We start from the raw sequence: 24123 nt of genomic DNA, 5'->3' as shown, positions 1-24123 counted from the left end.
GTGAGGGCCTTAATAATTTCCATCCTTTAAATTGATGCTTAACATATCAAACCTGCCACCCACCCCACAATATGAAAGCTTGCTCCTGAGCCTATTAATCCAAGCAAGGCTTTTAAAACATTCAGTAGAAAAGGCCTTAAAGATTTCAACGATTCTTCAAAAGCCTTATTGATGTATCCAGTGACTGCCTAGATGCATGGCTGCAGCTCTCAGAAGACTGTATTATGCTAATACTGCTGTTAGGTGTTGCCTTCCAGCACTGTGAATGGCAAACAGCACCAAATGGCCTCTGCTCCTAACTCTGAGGGTGATGATAGATGTGTACTACAAATAAGGAACCTCTTTTATTTCTGTGCATAGACCAGCCTTTGAATCATTCTTATTAAAAAGTAATAAATGCCAGACTTCTCCCTAATCTGATGGTTATTAACTAGTGAGTATCTATGGCCATGCAACGTGGCTGGCTCTGAAGGCTTGATAGCCCTGGATCACTGAAAATACATCAGACAAAACAGATATACTGTACAAGTTCACAAAAATGTAGTACTTGGTTCACCATCAGTACTACTACTGGTATCAAATCCTAAACACATTTCCTTTGAACACTAAGGATGAAGATGATGAGAGAGACTTACCTAATTACTAGATGTAGATTGAAGAACCAGAGTACCTGACAGCAATACCAGACTCTGATCCTTGAGGAAGCTATGTGATATTCCTTGGACCAATCAAGAATAGTCACCTTTCTACCTTCAGAGTTCAATCTGCAGCAGTCAGCTCCTAACTCCCTTTTGGTGGCTAAACACTCATTTAAAGCTCAACTGCTTAGAGAGGACTCACTGTATGAATAGACATAAAGACTCACAGTGAAAATAAAGCAGCATTATCACCAAAAACACAAATGAAGAAAACCAGAAGCAGCTTAAGCACTGCTGCTTTCACGCCTGTTTATACGTAAGTTTTACTGCATAGGAAAAAGATGTCTGCATGGCAGATGAATAGCTCTAAGTTCCTAGATGAATAGCTCTTAACTTCCAATGCACTTTACCCCTGTAAATTTTGGGGGCTCCTGGTTTTACTCTGTTCCTAGGGCATTCTCCCCTGCAAGTGGGAGAAATGCTACCAAGAAATTGAGAAACAGCTCCCTCTTTACACATTTGCTTCTAGTAATTTCCATGGATGTAATTACAAAGTCATCTTGTGAGATGAGTGAGATGCAGTAAGATTCTGGTAACATTTCAGCTATCATAGTATGAAATGAGAGTGGGAGAGCACTTGAGGTATATTTTATAGATGTTTGTTAGTGATGATTGAAGAGGTATGCCACATCTAGAATTGTTCCTGGAGAATGTAAATCGTGTTCATGTGAAATTTAGCAAGGCAGTTACAAACTATACTACCTGTAGTGGTGAAATGATGTAGAAATACATAAATTCAACAGCACCTCATCAGCACTGTAGATTTCTTGAGTTGTAGCAGATGCTCAAGGAAAGAAAATTTGCAGATACTGTAAAGACAATCCCATAGCTAAGGTACTATTGCTGTCCTTGGTGAGCTGCAATGATTACTAAAGTACCTGATGAACAACTTAGCATTTCTAAAAGATTGAAACTCTTTAGACAAGAGAAGACTTATTCTGCAAAGGGAATGCTCTATGAATTTATATTACTTTGTGACAGAAAAAAATCAATATGGAAATGAAAAATCTAAACCCATCTCAGTAGTCTAAGATCAGAGTTAAAAAACTAAGAATCCGGACTTGAAGAATCTGCACCTTGAATCTGGACTATGGTGTCAACGTAAAATGGCTATGGTGACAATTTGCTCTACTTTCTTTACTTCTTCCCTTCAGGTATTTGCACTCAATGATGAGGTCCCTCCTGAGCCTTTTCTTCTCCAGACTGAACAATCCCAGCTCTTTCAGCATTTCCTCAAATGAAAGATAATCCAGTCCCTTAACTATCTTTGTCAGTCCTTTGCTGGACTCTCTCCAGTATGTTCATGTCTCTTGTACTATGGAGTCTAGAACTGGGTACAGCAAAGGGTAAGAACCACCTCCCTTGACCTGCTGGCAGATTTCCTAATGCACACCAGGATACCAATCACTTTCTTTACTGCATGAGCACAGTCCTGCATGTGGTCAACTTGGTATCCACCACTTTTCTGCCAAACTGGTTGGCCCCCACAAAGAGTGGTGCATGGGCTTATTCCTCCCCAGGTGCAGGACTTTGCTCCTACTGAGCTGCATGAGGTTCCTGTCAAGCCCATTTCTCCATCCTACTGAGGTTCCTCTCAGTGGCAGCATGAACCTCTGGCATATCAGCTGCTCTTCCTGGTTTGGTGTCATCAGCAAATCTGCTCAGAGTGCCATCTGCCTCATCACCCAGATCATTAATGAAGACACTGAACAGGACTGGATCTGGGGTACACCACTAGTTACTGTCCTCAAACTGTATTTTGCACCACCGATCATCACCCTCTGAACTTGTCTTTTCAGACAGTTTTCAATCCACTTCACTACCTGCTCACCTGGCCAATATTTCAGCAGCTTCTTTATGAGGGTCTTATGGAATACAGTAACTTCATCATAGATCATCAGGGTTGGTTAAACAGGAGATCCCCAATCACCTTGTTGTTCATGGGCTGGGGAGTATTTTCCAGATTAGTTGCTCCATCATCTTTCCAGGAACAGAGGTAAGACTGGACAGGCTGTAGTTCCCTGAGTCCTACTGCTTGCCCTTTCTGAAGGCAGAAGTGGTCTAGGGGGGATGTCATTTATCTTGTGCATTAGCTTTGGTGCCCAACAATACTCAAACTTTTTTCTGTAAAGCCACAACACCTCTGCAAGGTATTCATCTATTACAGATGACTTACACAGGCGGAGGGAAAGAAACTGTGCTTAATTCTAACAGTCTCCAAAACTTTAAAACACTGCCAAATTCACCCTCATGGAAGTCCAGGACTGGTTACTTCTGCTGCTGCGAAGTACTCCTGTGCTATGAGAATTCTAGTCTCTCAAGAGCAACAGGATAAAGCAGATAGTACTTAGTCCATAAATATTACATAAATCGGTGATTTACTCATTTCACAAGGCAATAAATGCTTCATGGAGTATTCCTTCTTTGTGGAAAAAATAAACTTCCTTAGTTTTCAAAACATGTAGACTAAGCTGACCTTTTCTTTAGCCAGTAAAATCATAAACAAGACTTCTACAAATGCTTTTATTTAAGAAAATCACACTGGATCCCTCCCTGAAAGATCCACTTTTACTGACCACTTTAAAGAACAGTAGGAAGGAAGGAAGGAAGGCTGTCCAGTTTCAGATCACACATGAAATCCAGTTTCAGATGACGCATGAAATTAGGTGACCTAACAGTTGCCTCTGATCTAAAATTCATGGCTACACAAGCCTGATTATCCTTAATCTCTCTGTATGGAGATCCAAAGATTCAAAAATTTTCTAATGCGGTGTATCAGAATTATCATGACTTCTGGGAAAAGCTGCAACTGTGTTCTGCATTCTACTTCTGAAACCAAAAGCTCAGTTAAGTCCACAGGACTGGATAGGTCCATTCATACATCCAAGTTGCCTCCTTCTCAGAGGCTCTGGACTGCTCTGAGATGAAAATACAGGTCATGATTTTTTAAAAAATAATAAATACAGGGACAAAGAATAGCAAAATAAATGGGAAAAAACTGCCTCATCATATCAACAGTCTAGGAGAACTATCCTAGTGGTAGTTCCTAAGTTAAGAGTTCTACTGAAAAGCACTAAAATGCCTATCTGATCATACTGTTCAGCTACAGTCTACAAATTAGCTGAAAAATAAACACACAAAAATACTTCAGCTGCATCAGTTAATTGCAGACAAGACAGATATTGTCTGGTTGACTACAACTTCCCCTATTTACATTTTACAAATTAGCAATTATATATTCAAATGCTGCTTCTTGGATAAAAGATAAATACTCTGGTGATTTTCTACCATCAGCAGGGGAAGATTTGCAAACAGAATTCTTAAGTGATACTATCTTTATCTTCTTCAAAAGTTTTCCAAAGCTGCTTTCCTGGACAAGAGACATGAAGTATCCAGTTACTGTTGACTGAGGCATCTTAGGATGTAATGAAATATTCATTGGTTTCACACCACTGATATTTTTGAAAAACTCATATGAGAAAGGCTGTGCATATATTAGCTTATTAGAAATATTCAACATTTTTGCTTTAGAAGACCTGAACATAAAAATTTGGCATGCACTGGACAACCAGCTAATCATATTTGAACTACCTGGCACTGGCTAATAATACTTCAATTAAACTGCATAATTTCCATTCACTTCAATAGCTGTATCAGCTTCCTTGGCACAGGTTTCATGCATATCTGAGTAGAAATGTTACATGTTCTCAATTTTTAAAGGGCCTTCAAATCCAAGGCGCTTTACACCAGTCAGTTAGCATAACAGATGACTTAAAATTCAGAATAAATGTGATGAAAATCTAGCATATAAATGCCTCCTCAATCTGATAATTCCAGAACATATAGCACACTGCTTCACATCCCATCTAACTGAGTCAAAAACCACAGCAGTCTTGAGTTCATTTTCTCTTCTGCTATTATTATTAGCATTGTAGGCAATTTTTGTGCTTCATCTTTCCTGCTTTTCATATCTCTGGGTTCTTCACTCTAAGTTTACCTGTACAAGCAGTATTAACCTGACAGCTTAGTTACCTTTGTAAAAAAATGGTCCCAGGACTAGAAGCCACAAATTTGAATTTGCACAACACACCAAGCACAATCACTCGTGCCTAAGCATAATCTCTTCTTGCTGTGGAAGCTACTACAGCAGCAGAGAGAAGCAGATGTGAGACTACACATAATGTCTGGATTTTGGCTTAAATGTCCCCCCACTAGTAGACAGCACAGAGAAAGACTGATTTTAAATGTGGAAAAAGGGAATGGAGAAAGGAGAAAAATTATTCTGAACAGCCATCAGGAAACTGAAGAAAAGAGCCATCAAGGGACAGAAGATCAGCATGGAGCTTTGCCAGTGGGGGGGCAGAAGTGGTAAAGTACAGGGTTTCCAGTCCTCCACCTCCTACAAGGTGAAGTGTCAGGGAGAAGTTGGTAAAAGAAGGGAGCATAAATAGGCAGTGAAGGGAAGAAGCAAAGGCATCAAGAGGAAGGACAGGGAAAGAATGGAGATCTAAAGAAGGTAAGACATAAAACTGATGCACTGCCAAAAGTACAGCTGCAAGGAACAGGATTATGTGAAACATCTTGGGGAATCTGACAGGAGAAAAACACATTCTCACCCCCAAAACATACTCCTAGGAACTAGAATTGACTCTACATGCCTTTGTAGCCAAACACATCCAGGCAAAGCAAATGGCACCAGTGAATCTTGGGGGTATTGTTTTTTGGGGTTATGGGTTTGTTTTTTTTCTATTAATTAATGATCTTTAGTATTTTGGTACTACCAGCTGCTCTCAGTTGAGTTAACAGACTGCATTACGTGCCTGAAGTTCACAACCAAACTGAGAAGAGATGATCCAGTCTCTCTGTGGTTTTTAAGAAGAAAAATCTGCTAGAAACCTTATGGAAAGGTTCTGAAGCAAAGTAGTTAGGCTGTGTGTACTAAGCTAACAAGCTTTATTAGAATAATTTTTGTGCAATGGAAGTCATCTACTTCCTGTGATTATTAATCTCTCCTGACATTGGTTTTCTTTTTGGTAGCACCTTTTCCTAATGCTTTCTCCATTCATGTCAACTATCTCCTTTATTTCCCATGTATTTTTCCATGCCACGTTATCTTTCTTGTCTTCCAGCTCTGTGCTTAGATTGTATCAATTTCTTTCTTTCTCAGTTATTCCTCTGTCTTCCATTTCTCTTGAATGTGCTGCCAAGCTTTCCATTTTAAATTTCATCTTGATTTCCCCTTTAGTCTTTGCCAGAAATGACTCAGTCCCTTTTAGACTGTATTTGCCTTTACAAAGAAAAGTTAAACAGAGATTAAATTACATATTGTTTTACACTATGTGTAGTCATTATACATACAGCCTCCCTTCTCCCATTGGTATAATGTGACAGATTACAATGCAAAAATCACAGTCTAGAGGAAAAAAAAGTAAAAATCACACAGCTTTTACATCTTCAAAAACAAATCCTTGACACAGTGTCAGATGCATAGCACATTACATTGCATCTGATGAAAGTATATAGTTGGTTTTATTTTTTTGTAATGGATGAACAGGATTGTTTTCACCAATCAACAGATTTGTAGCTTATCTACAGTTACATATACATATATATATATATATGTACTAAGTTCTGACAGAAAATTAGTTGGCAAACAAGACCTATGAGCAATGAATTAGTAAGCACTGAATCTTCATAGTTGCATAAATTCTGCAAGGCACTTGGAAAAACAGACATTATTTTGACAAAAGGGTGAGATAAATACCCAGACTCCTGCAGCATAATTTGCAGTTCTCAGGACCAGCAATATAAGATAAAAATGTTGTTCTTTTATGCCATGCAAAATAAAATAAAAAAATGTTCAAGAGCAACAATCTGATCATCTGCACAAAATAAGGAGCAAGTACCAAGATACCTTTGTAGTTACATCAATAAGTAGTACTTAAGTGAAACATTCCTTCCAGACTTATATATCTGGACTGCATCATGTGCCACATACTGACTATTCATATGTCCAGGAGGCACACCTACGAGTCTTCTAATTTTTTATGACTTTCTACTGCTTCTGCTGCTTTTAAAAATCTTTCTAAGAACATGACTACCAAGAAGCTTGCAGCATACCAACAGCAGTCCTTATTAATGACTTCAACAGAAATAAATTCCTCCTCTTATTTGAAATTCCTATTTATAAATCCAAATGCTCACAGGTCTTTTGCCACAGGATTTCACACCAGAAGTTCAAGCTGAGCAGCTTGCATTTTCTAATATTCACATAGTCTTCTAAAGCCACTCAAAACACAATCCCTTATTCTGTCCCCATGTTGGTCTGTTCACCATGGGTTGTTAATTTTTCTTGTAACTTCCTGTCTGCACCTACACCTTTGGCAACATTAAAATGGATTTAATTTACACAAGCCTAGTGGAACATTCAATTATATTTCTCTAGTTTTTTATTTATTTGCCATCTCAACAAGAGCAAACCTACAGTCAGATATAAATTCTTGAGACGACTTTCATTGTCAAGTCATTATTGTACTGATGATCTCTTATTTTCTATTATGTAAATTTCTGGGATGAGGAGAAGAAATCAGACTATCTGGTTCCCAATTACCTAGGTTACCTTAAAAGACCTTTACTTAAAATGGACACAGATGCATTATTTTGATTTAGGCACTTATCTTCAATCTTGTGTTTTGAATTAAAAAAACCCCACAGAATCACAGAATATGCTGAGTTGGAAAGCTTTAGAATTTCTTGGTCAATCCTTTAAAAATCTGTTTCCTGATTACCCAATTCATAAGTGGTAACACAATGTTACTGCAGACAGCATCCTCTTGATTCCTAGCAGATGAGTTCATCTTTATTGTGTGGTAGGTGCACACATCATTAAAGGCAACTTTTTTTTGTTAATATTTTTCCTAGTTTCTAGTGGGTTTGCTTAGCAGTTATTGTAGCATTCATGGCATTTATTTTTCTCTCACCATATCTGTTCTCAGCTAGCATGCAAATTCCTTTTCAAGACAAAAACATAAGAGTTAGCACTGAATGAGAACAACTTCCAAAAGGCAAAACCAGCCAAAGATGCTTGATTTCAAAGCAGTATCATGTCCAGAGTCGTATTTTAGTTCTGTTCCAAAGTGAAAAAAATCCTGCCAGAACTCTGTTTTCAGTTGACAGAAACAATGCCACACTTACTTTTTGGATCAGATAAAGCGTGAAAACCCTCAGTGCAAATACTAACCTAGGAGGAACGAACAGGAAAACTCCACGGTAGAAACTAATGTGTTACTGTGTCAAGAGTAGTGCCAATAAATGAATGTCTGGAAAAACAACAGGTAAAATACTGTGCTTGTTGTCACTGGTGCCCATCAGCATCAACATAACTCTTAAACTACTGAAGAAGGACAGAAAAACAGACTTGGTCAAGAGAAGATACATGACATGCAAGGAGTAGTTACCAATTATCTACTCCTTCTTAGTTTTTATAGCCCTCTACAGGAACATGACCAAAGAATGAGTTTTAAGAATAGCTATCACTGCATAGTTATTGTATTTTCTAGTACTAAAACAGATTGTCCTTTATTTCCCCCAGTTTAAAGCATATTATACTAACAGGAAAAACCTATTTCCAATCAGACTTAGAGCAGAAGAAACAAATTTACAATGAAAAGTCAGTTTTCTCCGCTTCAGGTGTTGCTTCAGTACCAAGATGCAGCAATAAACTGGGCTAAGTCTCCTTTGCCAGTCAAGAAAATGTTTACTACAAGCCTGGTAAACAGAAACTGCACAAGCATTGCAATCTGCACTGCAGTGAGCAGTGGCAACGCCCAATATGAGACAATGCTTTCAAAGTCAGAGAAAAATAGAGGTTTTTTTCAGGCTGTGCCCTGTTAAGAGACCAGTGAGCTGTCACAACTACTTATGAATAAGCAGCTCATCTCCTGGCAACAAGCTCAAATCTCATCTTCATTGAACAGGACGTACGCAATGCTGTTAACTCTTTTGAGATTTTCAGCGTCTGAAAACTTAATTTAGATAATCCATAAAGCTTTAATTTAGATAATTTTGTAAGTACATCCAAGAATTCTGTGAAACCAGTACATAAAATATTGTCTTACTTACTGAAGACCTGTATTTCATATATTTACATTAGTTGTTGGGGATATCCATTGACACATATAACATAATTTGACAAATAAGTTTTCCTGAACAGAGGAGATGCTGCCTGTCAGATTCCTGGAAAGGATTAGTTTGATAATGTGTTAATAGAGCATCAGGTACTTAACATCCCTCGTGCTCTACTTTAAATGAGATTTGAGGTTGTATTTATCCACATGAATGATATTATCTTGCCCAGAAAAATATGTCATTTTGATGGTGTTTAAAAAGATGAAAAAGACAGTCATGTAAATGAACTGCTTTATATCTAAGGCTGGCAAAGGTAAACATAGTAAACCATTAATCTTTTTTTTTATATTGCAAATACTGTAAATAACTGTTGAACAAAAATAAAACAATAAGCTATCCTTTTTATTGTATTAATAAATCAGCAGCAGACAAGAACACTTTGTCACAATGGTGCGAGTGTCCTCCTGCTGCTATCACACGAGAGACATTAGAATAATATTCACTTTGTTTTCCTTACTTTGACGCTGTTCCTCAAGCACAGCCACGCACACTGAGCAACAACCGACCCTCTATCCATCTCCAGGCTTTTGTCATTCTGTGCACTATTGCTAGCAGGAATATTTTATTTGCCACTGCCAGTCACGCCACAAGTTTTGATGATTTGTGAAGCTTCACTTCATGAAAAAAAGCAAGCAGTCAACAGGTCATTTGTGCACTCTCTACTCAGACAAATGCTGTTCATACCAAAGAATGTTTAGCTGCTCCAAAGGCAAGATGGGGTCACTCCTGCACACCCCACAAATCTCTTATGGGCTGCTAACAAAGGAGCTCCAGTCAGAGCATGTAAGTATCACTTACTTAATCCCAATTCTCAGTCACTTTTCTTACAAACCAGAACACACACAAGAACTGGAAACAGCCTCCAAATTCTGCTGCAAACAGCTGCAGATGAACTTTTGGGGAAGGTTCCAAAGGGAAGGAATTCCAAAGCCATGGGTTCAATGTTTGGTTTTGTTACAGACTTTCTATGAAATGTTAGTCAGAAGAGTTAAATCCATATTATAAGGGATCACTGCTAGCTTTGAATGCACTGCTAGGCATTCCTTTTTCTGGCTCTTCTTGCTTCAGAAAATGTGCTGAATTGTCAGGAGCTTTAAGGACTCTAATCTGTGAGGGCCACAGGCAGTCAGAGTGCTAATTGCTGAGAAAAGGTAAAATCATACCCCTGATCACTGAAACACTCCAAATTCAGTGACCATCTCTAGTATTTTTATCCTCAAATCTATGCACTTTGCAACTACTGATGCCTGAAATGAGCGTGACAACACACACTCTCACAATATGGTAAACCTTCATGAATGAACATTAATGGGACATATGTCCAACACAATTCCACAGAAAAGATCTCTATGAGCACCAGGTTCATCTTGGGTGCTCATAAAGACAGGGGTTAGACACACACACACCTGCCAAGTTCCCTGCACAGGGAATGGGTGATAACTAGCTCTTCCCCCGTGATCCCCCCTCAGGCTAAGGGTGCATTTCATGCATTTGCAGGACAGAGCACTGCTGGAATTCCCAAGCACCCTGGAATGTAGTGACCACCTCAGACCTGGAACAGAGGAGAGCTGGTAGCATGGTGCTACAGTCAGCACACACACTTCTTTGGGGGAAGCCCTAGCTCAAAACAACCAGCTTGGCAAATTTCTAGAGCCTGTGATACAATCTTAAAAAAATCACAGAGCAAGCACATCAAAACATGCAATGACTTCTTGAGGATCAGAAAATAGGTTTACACACTGAAACGAGCACTAAAGAATTTTGTTTTTCTGCATAGATATCTGGTCTATTTACATGTTTTTGTACAATTACTTCTTCAATGTTCAGAAAGACAGGGGAAATCCACACATTTAAAGGACCAGTCTTAATTGGATAAAATCTAGATACCTGAAAGAAAGTCTGCAGTGAAACAAAATAAATCCATGTAACACCACATTCCTCTGACTCTCTTAGTCTCAGTTAACTACATCTCCTCAGGCTCTTGACGATGACATGCATTTTGCATCCTGCCTTCTCCTACCCAGAGACACACTTCCAGCAAGTGCCTGCATATGTTTGTTCCAGGTACTTTCAATGTCAGAGGATTTTATTTCCTGTTCTCCACATAAACAGTATCTCACTTAACACACACCCTAACATACGTTATGAGAGAGTAAAAAATAAAGCATGCTGGGAACACACAGTGGAAATACCAAAATCCCTAATCCAGGCTGAAACTGCTATTTGAGGGAGTTTACCAACTCCCCCAAGTGACACCAAGCCCCAGGAGGGGTCCATGGTCATAAGGGCTTGCCATCATAGCTAGCCACCAGTTAGCCATGCAGTGTCACAGGCATGGGTTGGGCTGCAGCCATGGGGAAGGGGCAGACCTGATATACAGAAGGTAGAAGACTCCCTCCCCTGTTGAGGAGATGCTGATAACTCTGTAACCATCAGTGGATGCAGCCCTTTTCTGCTTGACTAGGACTTGCTGTGTAAGAAGTTAAGTATGCCAAGTCACTCTGGAAAGACAAACTTTCTTAAAGCAAGAAGTGGTCCCACAGCATGGACAAAAATAGTATTCAAGGATTATTAACTTTTAGGGAAGATGTCAGAGTACACAGAGACAGCAGACATGCCTGCAATAATGATGACTGTGGGATTCTTGGGGATTTGTTCAAAAATTGGACTTTATCTATCTATTCTTCAAGAAGTTGGACAGACATTTGGCATGCCATCCCCTTCATTCTAGCAGTGGCTATCATCAATGCTGGAGGCTGTTGGGCAGGAGCCATAGAGGAGCAGTGACACCAATTCATCAAACACAACTGTAAAAAATCGGATTTTGAACACAGAGCAATAATCTCTGGTACAAGATTGTTCTTTATCTTACTTAGGCTTTATTGCTCCAATGATCATTCCCTGTGTTTAATTACAGGATGATTCTGCGTGTATGCAACTCTTGGGCTCTGCAGCTGTCTCTCCCTCCCTCTTTGAACAAACTCCCATTTGGAGAGCAGACAGTTCATTTACAGTGTGTTCACAAAGACTTGGAAGTGAAAATACTGCTCATAGCAGAGTTCAGCACCTTCACTGCTGTCTTTTGGATGGGTTTCAGAAATCAGAAACAATGGATCCTGCAAGATGCTCTAGGAATCTCCATCTGCCTTTACAAGCTCAAAGAAATTCACACACCCAGTATGAAGGACCGAAGCTGGTTTCTTCTGACACTGACATCTATGAACTCTTCCTTGTACTGACTGCTCCTTCACTAGCCATGTCTAGGGACAGCATAGCAGAAATTACAAGTCTTGGACCACTTGATGCAGCACACCACAAGAAAATCCAGCTTGTGTTGAAGATTCCAGTGTGATACCCTACATCAGGTTGCAACAGACGTTTTACCATTTTAGTCCTTGAAGACACTGTAATTCCTGGTCTCTTGGTAGCCTACTCTCACAAATTCTAGGTTCAGACACACTCATCACAGATCTATTTTGTAAATTCTCCTGCAGCTTATCGCTGCGGTCTGTTGGCAAGCTTGCTCTTTCATCATTAACACACAGAGACCAGCCAACTCATTTCTGCTTTGTGCCATTCATTCTTACTGCTTGTCTGCTTGGTGCTTTTTTGCACCAGGAGTTGAGAGCGCTGTGGACAGGCAGTGATTTTACAAAGCAGTGCTCCTATCCTCCCTCAGAAATCAGTACACCTACCCTGATGCCCAAAAATACCCAGATCCACAGATGTGACTGAAAGAAGTGGAAGAACATATAATCAATCATATACCAAATAAAGATCAATGAGATAATCTGTGTTGAAAAAAACAATTTACCAATATCAACATCCATAGTGAAAAAAAAAACCTTCTGTTAACCCAGGAAATAAGCAAGTACCAAACATGACTGATCTTGAATAAGATCTTGTACCACAGAACTATGCAGACACCATAGGAGATCAAATAATTCCAGAGCCACATCCTGAGAAACCACTATGGGCTCATTTCCAGGTAACCTCCCTGGAAAATGACTTTAGAAGACTGTATGAATGGACAGAGCCAATCTAGTAAGAGTGTAACTTGCAATAGCATCTTTTTTTTTTTTTTTTGTGAAATACAAGTGGCTTTATCTTGTTTTAATCTCCTTGTATGCATGATACTCTTTCATTAAGCATTTCTATCCTGATGCTGTTACATACAATAGAGTGATATCAAGATATTTTATTAGTGTTGGATACTAAGTTAAAGAAAATCAAAAAGAACACAGAACATTATTATACAGTAAGTCTAGGGAATTAATTTGGAATAAACAAAGAGCCCTACTGTTTGGGAAAAATGCTAAACAATGCTCTGCTAGGCATGACTGAAAACTATGAAAAGACCACATGTATTCATAACTAAAGAAAAAAAATACATTTGTGCCAGTATGATGCACAAAACAAAGCAAATCCCTTAATGCAGTCACATGAAAAAAAGTCGCTTTTTTTGTTTTGTCTTGGGATTTTTTATTGGTGTTTTTTATTTGCTTGTTTTTTAAATCATATAAGGTTGATTTTCATCCTAAGCTGCCATATTGAATGTTTACTCCAAACTAGGCATATAGAACATTTCATTTCTGTTTATTTCTGCTACATTATCAGCTGTATCATAGTGTTGTCCCCCACCCCCACCCCACAAGCATAATGAAGACCATATGTAGTTCTTATAGAAATTAAAGGATTGTTGGAGGGATTACTGAGAAACAGTCTGGCTGAATTTAGATATGAAGTCATTATATATTTTACGATCAGTATGTTATTTTGGACTATTAACGCCATTTGACAGATGCAAAAGAAGAAGCACAGTGGTGCCTCTGAACTCAGAAGGTGGAAAACTTGCAGTTCACACACTTTAACTACAATGCTGTTTGATCAAAATCTAAAATGCAAACATTATCCATTCTATCACAACGTGGGGTAGAAAATCAGAGTGCCTAGTTTTCACAGTATGTCTCCCAGTCACTCACAATTCTACTAAGCAACATTCCTAAACCCTACACCTCAAAAATATTTAACTAGTGGCTCCTTATTGAATATAGGCACAATGAACTTCGCATTTCTTATTTAGCTCTTTAGGTACTTAGAGATTATACCTATTACCATAAAATTGAATAAAGAATGATGATGACTAAATTAAACACTTTGGATTGGTTGCCTACTGGAAACTGGGAAGAAATCTATGGCATACAACAAAATACAAAAGAGTCTGCCTGGACAGGCTGAACTTGATTGTCAATGTCTTTTCCAGCTTAGATAATTCTACAATTTTATGACACACAGCACTACCAGGAGAGCTCATGGGGTTTTTTTCCCCCTCTGTTTTTTACTGAGCCTCTTTTTCTTTCACAGAATCAGTCAGGTTGGAAGGGACCACAGGGGATTATCTGATCCAACCTCCTCCTTCTTTAATTTGGTAGCATAATTTCAAAAGAATTACAGTATACCCCCCACTTACACTGAGGACCCTAATACTGTTTGCAGCTCTGGGGTCCCAATACAAGGAAGAATATGGACCTGTTAGAACAGGTCCACAGAAGGTCACAAAAATGATCAGAGGGCTGGAGCACATCTCCTCTGAAGGCAGGCTGAGAGAGTTGAGGCTGTTCAGCCTGGAGAAGAGAAGTCTCCAGGGAGACCTTATAGCACCTACCAGCACCTAAAGGAGGCCTTGGCTTATAAGAAAGATGAAGAGGACTTTTTACTGTGGCCTCTAATGACAGGAGAAGGAACAACAATTTTATAACTTTAAGAGGGTACGTTTAGAGTGGATGTAAGCACAAAACTGCTTAGGTTGGAAAAGACCCTTAAAGATCATCTAGGTTCCAGCCCCTGCCATGGGCAGAGACACCTTCCACCAGACCAGGCTGCTCACAGCCCTTTTAGGGCCCTATTGGGAAGACATTTGTTACAATGAGGGTAATGAGGTTGTACTGCCAAGGGAAGCTGTGGACACACCATCCCTGGCAGTGTTCAGCCAGGTCAGACAGGGCTCTGAGCAACCTGGTCTGGTTGAAAGGTGTCCCTGTGTATGGCAGAGGGACTTTACTAGATGATCTTTAACAGCCCTTTTTTAGCACGTATTCATTATATATTTCAATCAGGTAGTCTGAAGAAAACTCATTGGCTCAAAAAATCTCAAAATCAATGACAGATTGAGACCTCATTTCTCTGTGGGAACTGAGACAAAGAAGGCACACTCTTAGGTCTGGTAACATACACCTAGCCAGACACCAGATGGCCTGTCCAAAATCAGCCAGGAAAAACATATTGTGCAGAGGATTTAAACCAGGGCACTACAGACTGAAGACATACAGCCCCTGCCACTAGAGAGGTATCAGTGTTGCTTCAGCTTCAGAAGACTGAAACAGAGTACATGGGAAATTTTCCATTGTGTCAAGGTTCACAGGCATATCTTGATTATCTTCTATTCAAAAGGCATGCCAGCATGGAAAAATGGAGAAAGATGGTGATCTTTCACATGTCAGGAGAACTGCCTGTTAGACAGAGAAACAATTTTGTCTCTCTACATCAGCAGAAAGGTACAGCAAGGCATGACAACCAAGACATTTACATAAAACTGCATCCTTCTCAAGCTTTAGCTTTATGCGCTCATCACTCCTGAAAGTCCAGCAGAAATTCCCACATGTGAAAGGCTGAGCTGTTAAAAAATTTACACGTGTCATGTTTCACAAAGAAAGGCCTGTGACTCAACACTGGACAGGACAAGCCTACAGCATTTCCAGCCAAGCTGTCAGCTGCTAAAACCAGCAACTTTATTTTTGGTGGTAAGGAAGATATATTTCATTATTCACCCATTCACTGCAGTGAGTAAGAGGGAACCCTTACTGATTAAAGGATAGCAATACTCACAATCTTAATATGAAAGTCTTAAAATTCTACCATCAACTATAACCAGCATTATTAAAACCATGATCTCAGTTGATGTTCCTGTAAGTAATACCAGTAACAAGGCAGTTTAAAATATAGCACGGAGGCCACAGAGTCATGCCATTAGACACACTAAATAAACTTTAAAAACTAACATGTTTTCAATAAAAGCATTAAAAAGGACTATTTAATCTAAATTAATAGTCTGCTGTACTTGAAAAATATGGTCAATATTTACCATTATAACTCAATCAGATAAAATCCTATCAAGCACAATTGCCCTCTCCCTACAAAGGGCATTGTAAATAAACCATGATGACTATAAAATTCTCCAGATCTGGTCACTCACAAATTATTAAAGCACCACAGCTAACGTTGAGTCTCAGACACTTTGTTTTATGGTTGCCCCTACAGCACTTTTATCCACACTAAGTGATAGGAGTCAAAATGAAATAACAACAGCTTCTGTAACCAAACAGCAGTAACTCCTATTGCACACGTAAGCAGAATTTGAATTTATTAAAAGGAGAAAAACAGAATTAATTCAAAGCAGCCTGTTCATTGTATTAGACCTTATTTTAAATACATCAAACAAGACATGCAAAAGTATGGAAATCAGTATGAAAACCCTCTAAACCAACCTAGCAACAGTCTTGCAAAAGTAGAGGCTTGGAGGTAGGAAGATGTGGGCTGGAATATCAACAAGGTGTGGTAAGGGAATATGATCAAGTAAATGACAGCTTGATGAACAAAGAAAGGATACCTACCAGTAGACAGAAACTGCCTTAGAGGTGTAAGCCCACGTGCATGTTCACAACCTGATCAGGCAAAACATCCAAATGGCTGGGAACAGGCTTGTCCATCTTAGCAATGCTAAAAAGTGTCTCCTTATGTGTCTGAGAATGCAGTGAATAAAGAAATCAAGCATGCCACAATCATGAGCTAAGGAATATTTTCCCTTGCTGGGAACAGAAGAGAGAAGACCAGATTGGAAATCACATCTCAAGCAACCTGTTTCCAACTCCAAGGAGTTCCCAGACACAGGTGTCTCTCCTGGGCTCTGTTGCTGAAGAGCCTCAAATTCCCTTGCTTGTCATATCCACAATGATAAATTGCAGAGAAACTCCATCCAACTTGGCAAATGAAGCAGTCTCTCAGATACCCAAAGCAATCCTAGCTGCCACACTATTTTGAAAGAAATGCAGTCTGAGCACTTTTTTTTAGCAGTTCTTTAGGAAAATAAAGATGATACATATGGACATTTGATGGAAATAATCTTGTATCACAAGTCATGAAGCATTTGAAGTCTGTTGGAGAGAATGATGCCATAACAATCTTAAAAACAAAAGACTCAGCCCAGCCAACATTTAGGAAACAGAGGGGAGATGCTTTCCAAGAAGAGAAGAAATTAAAGGTATTTAAGCAAAGGAGCTTGTTCTGACTCTACCAAGAGGTTAGAAGCAAATGAAAGAAGGAATACTCTGCTTTACAAATGCAGGCAGAACATACGTTTTGGCAGTGTTTGGCTGCACCCATACTGGGGCAAGAAAGTTCTTTTTAAGGGGCTTGTGCACAGGTGCATTATCAATCTGTACAAACAATCCAGCTACAAATATGTGATCCTTGCTTTTTCTCTGAGGTTTTTAATATTCACAGTACATGCCTCCAAAGAGCATGTTCCAGTTTGAAGAAGGTAAAGCAGGAGCACTGGATGGAAAACAAACTACCCTTTTCGTTCAAAATGTACACAGGATTTTTTGCTTTGCCTCTAAGCTCTTCTTCCAAAGAAATGACACTCATAAAAGAGAAAATTCACAGATCCCAGGATGATGCCAAAGACTTAAAGAGCCAACAAATCATGGGTTTTCTCTCAGTTACTTTTAGGGCTGCCACCTTAAAATCCCTGAGAACTTGTTGCTATGTATGTGGTGCTTCTCCAAACAAAGGAGAAAGATATATGAACACCTGAAAGTCTAGCAAGCCTTAAGCCATGAAGATAGTAGGTTCTGGTAGCAGGCTACAGAAGGGTCATGAAAAATAAAGGACAAAACCAAAGAAATCAAAGACACAGGCAGTAGGTCAAAGACAGGTAGCTGCTGAGACATGAGAAGTGCTGGAGATCAAGCTCTAGCCTTGTACAAGTATGTGAAGTAAGAGGTCATGGCACTGTGACTGCTGGACTGAAGAAGTCCATGGTTGCAAGTCTTTGGGCATATGCATCCTTTCAATCTAAGCATGTCTCTACATCTTTTTTAATACAAGTTTCAAAAATAGTATAAAATTGGCTTGCTATTTCTCAGTTTGTCACTGAGAAAATGTAAGAAGATTGAGTAGCACTTTGATGAAGCACACCTACAACCTTGCAGGACAAGTGACAAAGCTGTTATTTCTATCTTCATGGAGTTACAGAATATCAAAACAAGTTATTGTTGGCATGAGAAGGCTGACATTTCACTTGACATTTCAAGCTGATGCTTATTTGAGTGGATATCTTCTGAAAACATCTTGATAAAAGAAGCATTTCAAAACTGTAACAAAGTGTCCTAAGTGGTGAGAGACTTGTGCAGAAATAAACTTTAAAGATTCCCTACCCTAACAATTTGGTTGTTATGGACAACTGACTGTTGTGAAATTAGTTTGCAAGCTACTGAGAGATTAAGATTCTAGAAATGTCTCCATATGCAACATTTCTTAAAATACACTGAATTTCAGACACCTTCCAGTCTCCTTACCTCTTGTCCTGAAAGGTAGTATGCTGCTAGAAGACCGCCAATGAAGCGAATATTGACCTCAAAAACAGACACTTCGGAATTCTAGAACAGAAAGAAAGCTTAAATAATTAACCAGCTCCTTTTAATCAAGGAAGAAAAAAATATTGTCAAGGCAGAGGAAAGTACATATCCTAAGGCAACCCACATGCAAGGGTCTATACTGTTGCACTCTCTAGATCCACACTGAAATTTTCGTGCACATCTTCATGACACCAAATGACAATTCTAGTTATAAATGCAACTGATTTTATTAAAATCAAATTAGTTTTTCTCCTGCCCTCTAACCATTTTATCACCACAAAGTGCAATTACAGTAGTTTGGGGCTGGTGGGAAAGAAGGCAAGGACTGTACATTTCTATAATTCAGCATCTTTTCTCTAATGTTTCAGCATAACACCAAAACTTCTAGATTTACAAGACAGAGCAAAATAATAATTAGAGAATTCCCATCATGCACTTTCTTAACCTGAATTACTAAGCTCAAATTCATAGCTCCAATTTAACACAATCTTTGTCTAGGAATAGCCTTTATGTTATGACAAGAAGTACAGTAAGACCACTGAGAAACTCAAGAGAATAAACCATTGTATTGCCTTCCTCCACATTATTATCCTTAGGCTAAATTCAACAGTATTTTTTGACTTATTTAACCCACAGAAAAATTAAGAGGAATCAGATAGTTTTAACATCTTTCTGACTCCCTCTGTGCCCCATTCACTCATTTGCCCACATACACTCCATCTGTCTCCCCCATAAACTTCTCTTCAACCTATTAGACACAGAAATGTAGTTTTATTAAGAGATTTTGAGATAGGCAAGACTTTTCCTTTTATCCAGAAAAGTCACTACAATGCACACTGAACAAGCTGACTCACCAATCTGCACACAGCTGAAATGACATTTACAGGTAGTCTTTCCTTTCATGCCATTTCTATGGCACCTGCAGTGCTTGGATCCAAACTAAATGTGTTTTGCACGTATTACACATTTCAGAAAGATTATGTGAATAAAGATTTCCTCAAATAGCACTGATTAGAAGTCGAAAGTTTGAAACGCTCCCAAATGTTTTTAGTAAAAGGCTTTCTCTTTTCACATAGAGGTGATACAAGAAAAATAACCCCCATGCAGCATGATTCCACTTAATACCTATTAAAGTCATGAATCACACATGCAATGGTACAGTGTAAAGTTAAACTAATGATTTCCATTTTCCAGTAAAAGAATCCAAGAGGAACAAATTTATGTATTTATTTATAAACTCCAACCCATATAAGGAAATTACTTAAGTTTGGTGTATTAATAAGACAACTCATTAACCTTCAAAAATGGTTTTTGATACACAGGAAGATGTAATTGAACCCCAGAGGGTCATGTAAATTTCTTCCATCCAAATCCTAGATTAATATTGCAAATTTATATTGAAATTGCCTTAGATCAGACAAAAGTTATGAAAGCAATTTAGTTCACCCTCATAATGGTATCATTATGTCTACACTGTCTCTGATATATTTAGGATCTTCAGTTTTAAACTGAATAATTATCTGGCACTAACTGAAAAAGCACAGTAAAATTTCTTTGATATTTGCCAGACAGTCAAGGTATAAATCAAAAGGAAAAAGCCCAAACAAATAATTTTTGAAAAGTAGGATAAAATATAGAAACAACAGTAAGCATTTGCTGAATTCTGAATGTACAACTACATTTCATCACACGCATTTACTGAAAGAAAAATTATTTTTGGAACCATAGGGCAAATCGAAGGATTGAAATACAATTTCCATCACAGAGTCTGTGACAGTCTCAAAATTAGCACTAAGAACACCAATCAATAAGACTAAAATAGAGCCATTTCTTCCATTTAATGCTTCCAAACTCTGGACACATGAAGATTGTCAGATGCTGTATGACCAGCTAGGAAATTCTTGTGATAGATTCAGAGCCTGCAGGAAAACTCAAGAATTCAAGTGGCATTTTTTTATGTTAAAACTCTTAAGGACATGGAAGAAGAGACTGTATTCCTAAGTAATTTATACACTGTAGTTTGGGGTAAAATTGCCTTTCATAGCTCAGTTATTTGCAACTACTATCAGCCAGTGAAACTTCATCTTCTTGTCTTCATTTCTGAGGCTTGGCTGTTTCTCACAGAACACTTCCCCTTTCTTCCATTATCCAATTATAATTTTCACTTTAAAAATACAAAATCTAGACGTACCTTTACTTACAATTTTAAGTGTGGAAGGGTTAGGGTATATTTTTTTCCCAAAATAAAATTAGATACACAGAGAATGTCACTAAAGCTTATATCTGACACTTTGAACCATACGTTTTCTTAAGCTTCACCTGAAAGACTTCTTCTGTCTTTCCCCAAGATGAACACCATGAAAAGGACTAGAGAAATATTAAGGCAAGCTCTACTCACCACACTGAAATCAAGATTTTTGTCAATCCATTCTTGTCCTTCTCTGAATTCATCATGAAGGCCCATGATATAAAGAGTATCCAATGCATCTACTATGGTAGCACCCATTTGTGAGTTTCCTACATGCAAAAAGAAGGATTTCTATTACAAGTGACTATTCCATTACTTCTCTTAAACATCACAAACATGAGAAAATATCCCAAGCAGTTGCAAAGCAAAGTTACTACAAAGGTGTCAGCACAAAGAATAACCAAAATGAGCAAGGAATTATCAGGTACACAAGAGGATTCCCACTCCTCTTTCAAAGCATTGGTCCTCTGGCACAGTTTGGCTTCTGGGGAAAGAAAGAATGCTAAATATAGGAAAAAGAGCCCTTCTCACCCGCTTTCCTAACTTGAATTTATACAACTGTACTTTGACCAAAAAAAAAAAAGCCATAAAAAAACCAAAGGACAGAAAGACATTCAGCTTCAAAAAACTACTAGGAATTCTAGGACAGAAGCGTAAAAAAAAAAAAAAAAGCATATGAAAGATAAAGCAATCACTACTTGCAGTAATGCCTTGCACTTCCCAACATTTACTTCTGAAATATTCAAAGTTTTGCAATTATGGATGCTACCTAATCATTGCAAAGCACGGACTGATGAGCAGGGAAGCGCTGGCCTGGCGTGACTGCCAAAGCCGCAGTCCCAAGATGTTCCCTCAGTGTCTGCAGGGACCCACACTAGGAGCCACTAATGGATTTCTCAACTGTCACCACTTCAAGTGGAGCATTGAAAGCCAAATAAAAATCAATGGTGCTTTAAGCTAAAATGCCATTCACTTGAAACAGCAGCAATTTAGAGCTGATTGATGAGTGACTCATCGCTCTGTGCCAAGGGAGACTGCATGATGAGGTGGTGAGCCATGGCCCAGGAGAGCCTGGGTCTCCCCAGGCCATCCCAAGCCAAGCTGCTGCCCTGCACACATCTTTGTTTCTATAGGAAAGCAACAATTATCATGGGTTATCTGTTTTCATGGAGTGTATAAGAAGAATATAAGAAAAACCTCCTAAGAAAATAGCCAAATTGCACTGTGCGTACCCGTAATCTGTAAACCAGTGCAATAACTATGATTAACAATTTAATGACAATTGTGTCCTAAGAAGTCAATTTAGGGTTCTTTTAATGTGCTTTCCACATATAATGGGAATCACTACAGCACAGAGTTCCTGCTTGGTAGTTTCTATTAATCCATTTCTGACTTTCACGTGGTTAGAGCTATTTTTTGTCCCCTTAAGCGTAACACTAGCTGAATGAAGCCATCATCCCCACTGTGTTTCTTTCACACACCTAAATGACTGACACATATATGCAAGCTTAATTCCATTTTCAGGGACTTCTTTCTCCAGATAATAAAAATTAAACAAAACACAACAGCATCCATGACAAAGTAACTACCAACAAATTTCTTAAAGAATAGCTGTGCATTGGTTGTAATTAATTTCAATTAGACATGGAAAGCCTAAACTTGGTGGTGATTGTTAAGAAAATTCAAGTACAGATTGGGACACACTACCTTTTGCAAGATTAATTAAAAGACATATCCTCTGACAAACTGTCCACCAGCCATACCTATAACTCTCAGGAAATTAATTCACTGTGGTGCTCAAATACAGTAAGGTTTAACGCCTTCAGCCAAATGACAATTTCCAGTGCTTGTGCTGAAGTGGAGGTTGCTTTGAGCAGAGCCACAGCACTGCACTTAACTTAGCACCTTCTCAAGAGCATAATGTGACAGTTATCTAATTTATCACTTCAAAAATATGCAAATAAGACCATGACACAAGAACTACCTTCAGTACCAGCTGACAAAGTATTTTTTAACATAAAGTTGGAATGTGTTATACTGTTTCCACAACACGCTCAAAGTAATTTCTGTTCCTTTATTTAAACCAAATTGATAAAATTTTCAAATACACAACATGATCTTTAAGGATAACATTTATATCTCAACCTATAATAAATTATTAGTTTTTCTTTTTTCATACAAGCAGGCTATTTCAACCAAATTTGGGGCTATTATTCTTTTTCCTACACAAGTACTTCTTCCTTAAGGAAGACTCAGAGGAACAGTCTTCGCATTTTTAAACCCTTTTGGCTGAACACATTTTCAAAAGGTCAAGAGATGACAAGTCAATATTTTGCAACAGATTGTCTACCCAGTCTTCTTCCTTCAGTGTCAATCAGCCAGCAATAAGCAAGCTAATTCCCTCCTCATGGGCATTGAGGGGGAAAAGTCCAAAATGCAGAATTCACACTCAGAAGTCTTGTGCCTACAAGAATAGAGGGCAAAGCTGGACATAAAGCAACACTGAGGACAATGCACATGTAATACCTTGGCTGCCCCACACTACAAGGCAGGTACAATTTAAAACCATTTGTTTGCTAAACTACGTTTGATTAGAGAGTAAAAGTAATTAATTGCTCTCAGCTTCTTTCTTCAAGGACTATGTGGAAAGGGTATCATTCTTAATTTGTTCTCAAATAAGAGCTTCCACCGAATTCTTCTGTATCTACAGCTTGACCAAAACAGGCAGTGACGTTGTAATAGCTCTCTTCTTCTTATAATGTACTGCACTACCAGCAAGGCATTGACTGAAAACTAAAGAAGGAAGAAACAGCAAGTGTTCCAATCACCAGCCTGAATCAGTCATATGTGATGCGATAGGTAAAGAAGAAATGAATAGGCAGTGTTACTTGCCCCTACTGATGCTGATAGAAACCATTCATCTAAAGTCACAAAGAGAAATAATTTTTCATTCATAATAGAGAATGTTCATTTTTTTCCTTTCATAATCATGCCAAGATCCATAAATTTTGCCTTAAAAGAAAAGGGAATAACATTCCTGGAATTAAACTGCAGAAGGTGTCATTTGAAGAGCCATAAAGTAACCCAAAATAATGAGATAACCGTTTAGAGAAGGATACACCTTTTGCTACCACCTCAACCAGTCTATCTATTATCGTTCCACATACAGAGGGAGCAGATGTCTGATGGTGGTGAAAAAAGGCTATAAAACAATTAAACTATAACAGAAAATGACACTTCTGCTAGCTGAAGGCAGTCCTCCCAGGGTCTGCCTCTGTTCAATACAAAGGCTCAG

At 38.5% G+C, this 24123-nt stretch overlaps 1 protein-coding gene across 1 annotated transcript in view; it reads right to left on the bottom strand.

Annotated features, from left to right (window-relative positions):
* The window catches only part of MAN1A2 (mannosidase alpha class 1A member 2), a 131306-nt gene that overhangs the window by 52868 nt on the left and 54315 nt on the right, over positions 1-24123 (bottom strand). The window contains exons 4-5 of the mRNA XM_085069543.1: positions 20979-21097; positions 18521-18601 (exon numbers count right to left, since the gene is read on the bottom strand). Of these exons, the coding sequence (XP_084925669.1) occupies positions 18521-18601; positions 20979-21097 (200 nt within the window). The remainder of the gene's footprint in view (positions 1-18520; positions 18602-20978; positions 21098-24123) is intronic.

The sequence above is a fragment of the Lichenostomus cassidix genome, chromosome 1 (assembly GCF_008360975.1).
Source record: "Lichenostomus cassidix isolate B80296 chromosome 1, HeHo_3.0, whole genome shotgun sequence".
In the NCBI taxonomy this organism is placed as follows: Eukaryota; Metazoa; Chordata; class Aves; order Passeriformes; family Meliphagidae; genus Lichenostomus; species Lichenostomus cassidix.
The sequence above is the reverse complement of the archived record's forward strand: the minus strand, read 5'-3'. Positions and strand labels throughout refer to the sequence as shown.